Source organism: Talpa europaea, assembly GCF_964194135.1.
Source record: "Talpa europaea genome assembly, chromosome: 13".
Classification (NCBI taxonomy): Eukaryota; Metazoa; Chordata; class Mammalia; order Eulipotyphla; family Talpidae; genus Talpa; species Talpa europaea.
The window spans coordinates 32200078-32206029 of record NC_140080.1 but is presented as its reverse complement, the minus strand read 5'-3'; the positions used below and the strand labels follow the sequence as shown (position 1 = coordinate 32206029).

At 40.3% G+C, this 5952-nt stretch overlaps 1 protein-coding gene across 1 annotated transcript; it reads right to left on the bottom strand.

Moving 5' to 3' along the window:
• Positions 1–272: 272 nt before the first annotated feature.
• LOC311183270 (dimethyladenosine transferase 2, mitochondrial-like) lies at positions 273–5638 on the bottom strand (the record flags this gene model as incomplete). The annotated part of the gene is given in 3 exon segments (XM_084252625.1): positions 273–1241; positions 1245–1415; positions 5633–5638. Coding segments are annotated over 3 exon segments (1146 nt in total).
• Between the last annotated feature and the right edge of the window lie 314 nt (positions 5639–5952).

Genomic DNA, 5952 nt, shown 5'->3' with positions numbered 1-5952 from the left:
CTCTCCTGCCGCCTGCTGCTCCCCTCAGCAGTGTACTTCGGTCCTTCTGCCTGCTCTGCTCCCCGCTCTGGCTCTGGTGAATTCTCTCACCCTCCCGCGCTTCTGACTGTACCCAGTGCATGTATAAACAAAACAAACAAACAAATAAATAAAAAACATGCCTCTATTAAAAAAAAAAAAAGCATGTGAGCTTTTTTCAATTAGCTTTTTCATTTGTGTGATGATTTCCAAATAAATAAATGGCTCCTGCTTTTCTTGACAGTGGTTTCCTACTAGGATACCTCTTCCATGATGTCATCATATAACCATTTGTAGGTATATTCATCGAAACACTCTATAGTTTCAAAAAGTTGTTTAAAGTCTTTAGGGTACATTCTTGTTATTCTCAACTTAGCAAAATGATTTAGTCTCTTCAGTAGGTCCTTTGTATCAATTGGACTCAATGAAGGTAAATGGTCCAATAGCCTGGCACTGCGCTTTACAAAACACTGCTTCGTCATGTGAAAAAAGGTATCATAGTTAATAGGTGTCAAGTATTGTGTGAATAAATTTTTATGAGGAGTCAATCGAATAATACAGATTCGTTGTTGTACTTGGTTTAAGGCCGCCCTAAAACCCGACTTTTCCAATATCCCATTTTGGGTGCACAGATCAAATGATGAGCAAGGCTCCACATGCAGAAGCTTAATATCACAAGCTACTTGCCAGAGCACACTTAAAGGTTGATAGAAGGGTGCAGTTCTAGGACTTGCCACGAGTTTTTGATATTCCGATTCACTAATGAACATATTTAGTTCTATTCGACCATATTTAAATATAGAAGAACAAGAATATATGTCATGTAAAATTTTCCAAAGTATCCTTTTCTCATTCTTAATTGGGAAGCTTCCAATTACTTTAAATGGGATACCTGCTTTCCAAGGAACTGCTTCTATTCCCAAATTCTTAAAAAGCGTATGTGAAATCATAATAGGAGGTTTCACTATTCCACCATTCCTAGGATCCAGTTTAAAGAAGTCACAGTGAACCACTTGTAGTTTTCCATCCAGATTATTTCGTAGGGACTCCAAATGTGGAATAAAAGTACTGTCACTTTCAAGGGCAACCACTTTATGACCACTTTCAACAAATGCTTTAGTCAAGATTCCAGGACCTGGATTGCACTCCAGGAAGACCTGGCAAGTTTTTTGAGGTTTCTGTAGAATCTTTGTCACGGTCCTAACCAATTTCGGAGTGGTTACTTAACGCTTGGGGTCGAAGCGGTAACCGGACGTCCATAAGGGCGTTTCTTCGAAATCCAGACTGGAGTGTAAATCGGTTAAGCAATGGCAATTCCTAGCTGACACATCCTTCCTCCTCGCCGCCCCGGATCCCAGAATGCAGAAGCGACCAGCGCCGTTCAAAGCTGAGAGCGTCTGCCACGAAGAGAGCCCTGTTACTGCGCCCCATATGGTCTCCCCCTACGCTTTGCCCCAATCTTACCCAGGGTTGCTACCCCAGATTGCCCCCGGATTGGCTCCCCACGTGCGGCACCCCCTGGCTGCCAGTGACACCGGCGGAAGTATGCCCATGGAATTTTTTTTTTTTAATAAATTTTATTGTTATATTCCCCATACAATTGCAGCCCCCCCATTCTGACCCCAATCCCTCCCCTCCCACCCCCGCCCCCCTAAAAGTGTCTCTGGTTCATAGTTTTTTGTTGATTTTGATTTTCACTTTCTTATAGTTATTCATTTTCCTGGTCCCTTATTTAAGTTTTCTAGATTCCTGCTATGAGTGAGACCATCCGGTATTTTTCTTTTTCTTTTTGGCTTATTTCGCTGAGCATGATCCCTTCCAGCGCCATCCATGTTGCTGCAAATTGCATGTGTTTATCTTTTTTGAATGCTGAGTAATATTCCATGGTATATATGTACCACATCTTCTTGATCCAGTCATCTATTTTTGGGCATTTGGGTTGTTTCCAAAGCTTAGCTATTGTAAACAGTGCTGCTATAAACATAGGGGTGCAGGTGTTCTTTGGAATTGATGTTTCTGTGTCCTTTGGGTAAATACCTAGGAGTGGAATTGCTGGATCATATGGAAGCTCTATGTTTAGTAGGTCCAGAAATCTCCATACAGCTTTCCACAGTGGTTGGACCAGTTTGCACTCCCACCAACAGTGCAGAAGAGTTCCTTTTTCTCCACACCCTCGCCAACATTTGTTGTTGCTAGTTTTTTTAATATGTGCCATTCTCACTGGTGTGAGATGGTATCTCATGGTAGTTTTGATTTGCATTTCCCTGATGACAAGTGATGTTGAACATTTTTTCATATGCCTGTTGGCCATTTGCATTTCCTCTTCAGAGAAGTTTCTTTTAAGCTCTTCTGCCCATTTTTTGACTGGATTATTTTCTTTGTTGTTGTTGAGTCTCATCAGCTCTTTGCAGATTTTTGTGATCAGTCCTTTATCATTAGTGTTGGGTGCAAAAATGTTCTCCCAGTTGGTGGGGTTTCTCTTTGTTTTTGTTATTGTCTCTTTTGCTGTGCAAAAGCTCTTTAATTTGATGTAGTCCCAGCTGTTTATCTTTGCCTTCACTATCACTGCTTTGGGTGATGTGTCTGTAAAGATGTCTTTGATGTGCAAATCACGTAGTGTTTCGCCTATATTTCCTTCTATATATTTTATGGTTTCAGGTCTTATGTCTAGTTCTTTAATCCATTTTGAGTTGATTTTTGTGTATGGTGTGAGGTGGTGGTCAAGCTTCATTCTTTTGCATGTAGCGACCCAGTTTTCCCAGCACCATTTATTGAACAAACTTTCTTTGCTCCAATGCATATTCTTTGCTCCTTTGTCAAAGATTAGTTGACCATAAATCTGTGGGTTTATTTCTGGATTTTCTATTCGATTCCATTGGTCTGTATGTTTGTTCTTGTTCCAATACCATGCAGTTTTGATGATTATGGCTTTGTAGTATAGTTTGAAGTCTGGGAGTCTGATGCCTCCATTCCCTTCTTTTTTTTTCAGGAGAGCTTTGGCTATTCGGGGTTTTTTGTGATTCATCATCATATGATGAATTTCATCAATAATTGTTCTATTTCTTTGAAGAATGACATTGAAATTTTGATTGGAATAGCATTGAATCTGTATATTGCTTTTGGAAGGATGGCCATTTTAATAATGTTTATTCTTCCAATCCATGCCCATGGAATCTTGAGGGCTGAGGCAGAAGGCCTCCTGGTTCTATGTTTCGGTCCACAGAATGCAAGTTTGAGCTGCCCCTCTAGTCAGTTTGCTTATTTTTTATGCAGAGGAGCGCTCCAAATAAACAAGGAAGAGATTTCCCTGAGTTGCCAATAAAGATGAGTTTGTGGGACCTGGAACAGGGGGACTCAGACCTTGCTCCCTGGCAGCACCTCAGGGGTGAACAAGACCCTAAAGGAGAGTGACAGTCGATGCATCTTGGAGAAAGGACCCTAGGCAGAAGATTCACAGCCTCACCAGAGTCCTGCCACTGAAGGATAATGAGCAGGGCCATAGTCCTGGGACTTGAAGGGATGATGCAATGGTTGGGACGGCAGGTGTCTCAGCAATAATCAACAACTCAAAGCCCCCACCAGCCCCATGGCAAAATATGAGATTCTGGAGCTGCAATTCAAACCTGCAGAGGAGAAATAAGTAAGGTTAAATTTCCCTCCAACCAGATGGAATAGAAACACATAAATGGCATTTATTTTTATTTAACAATGTAAATAAAATGTGATACTTCCTCCACACATGAATTTATAAACTAAGATTCATATCTGCTGTAACTGCTATAGTTCAAGTGTGAAAGGATGGCACTTAGGTTAGAATGATTGCAATAAAAAGATGAAGACATGAAAGTCCTACAGATATTATACAAGAATAAAGATCAGGAGTTGATCTACCAAGAATCTATAGAAAATCCTAGGACACATTGAGAATGCAGGAAGTTTCTCCTTGAATGTCACTCTCCACCCTTAGGCACTGCTATAGGAGACTGAGGGATGTAAACTATCCCTCCAGAATCATCCAGGTGGTTGTAGTATATAACCTTTGAAATTCCTTCTAATTCTTTAATTCCCGCTTTATGAGTTAGTCTTAGCATCCATAAATTATGATGAAATACAACTGTAAAAAGCTGTATTCTCTCCCAAGACTGTATGTTAGTGCTCAGGTAGGCAGGGTAATGACAATAATAATAGTAATAAAGGGGATTTAGTCAATGAATTTCTACTTTGTGGCAGATATGGTAGCAATACCTAGATGAATAAAACTCTGTGCTGGTCCTTGAGATGCTCACAATCTAGTGGGAGGGATGGGCATGCTGATAAAGAATTAAAATCCTTCCTGATTTGTTACAACAACTGGGGATAAATGGTCTAGTTAAACAGAGGTTTAAGTGATAAGCACTGCCCCGGGAAATCAAAGAAGTCTTGACAAGAAGGTGAGATTTAAGGTGGTTTTACAGGATGAGTAGGAGCTCAAAGTTCTGATAAGAGAGAGAAGAGCTTTCCAGATAGTGGGGAAAGTATGCACAAAGTGTGGAGGCATAATGAACCAGTGAGTTTATGGTGTGGGTGGCAAATGAGGGGGAGTGAAAAAGAAGTTGGTGAAGAAAGCCTCCCAGAATTTTCTTTACAAGATAGATTAAATCACAGGGATCACATAATGATTTTGCAAATTCATTGATAGGTTTGGGCCTATTTCCAAGCCTCAGAGTTGGGAGCCAGGGTTAAGTAAGACTATCACATCACAGAAGAAAACTTGATTTCACTCAGTGAAAAAGATGTTCTGTCTGGAAATGACTCCTGTGATCTTTAACCAAGGCTAGGCTACCTACCTGATGAACACAGGAGGAATAGTTAATTACATAGTCACCTCAAAAGGACTTGTGAGGTACACTAACGAGAAGAAGTCACAAGTCACCTAGTACACGGTCCTGTGCTAAAGACCCCACATATGGACACAGACATTTAACTATCCCTAGAAAAACCTAATGGCCTCAGGCAAAAGTTCAATTTGCTCTCTGAAGGCTTTTCACCAAAAACATTAGCATGGGATAAAGCCTGGGAACCTCCAGGTGCATATTCATACTACACAGCTTGAGCATTCTGTCCCAGGGTCATTCACCCTTAGGCCATCCTTCCCAGCGTGAAAGGGGCTATGCTAGCCTACCAGCCATGTGAAATATGGCACAAGAAGAAAATACCCCCAAACATGCCTAATAATGTGCTTCAAGATTTACTGAAACATCTGAATCTCATTTTCAGTACATCAAAGATCTGGATTGCAAATGAACAGGTTATGTATTTTTGTGATATATTTCTGATAGAATCCAGGGATCAAGGAAGAAACAATATTATTGTTCGATTCTTTAAAGGTGACAGGTCTTTGGAAACTGACTTCAACTAAAAAAAGATAGGTAATTTGGTTTTACTCTTAAAATAAAAAGTGCATCTGATTTTGGAAAACAATCATTGAGACTCACATTTTTGTGTTTAACAACCACCTTGAAATTGGTCTGCCTCAGAAGACAGCATGGTTCTGGGCTACCTTAGCAAGAATGATTTACGACTTCACGAACTTGGCAACTACATCGGTTTTTCTAAACCTGGCAACCAACACTACCTGCATGTTAGGTGAAGATTTATGATTTATAAAACTCAGCTCATTATGCAGAGGTACATGAATTGTCTTATATGTGCAGTCTATAACTCCCAAGACAGAAAGGAGGCAGCTATGTCACAGAATTTATGCCTCCTTCCTGTTAAAGTTGAAGTTTTGGAGAAAAACTAAAGAAATAATAACTGGCCCTTTGGAGAAAAATAGCTTTAGCTAACCATTACCCCCCAGTGATGAACCAGCTAAAGCCCACCACAATATTTTACAGGAACCAAGCAGCTAACAGTGAAAGTCACTTTAATCACAGCATTGAACTGTGTCTACAT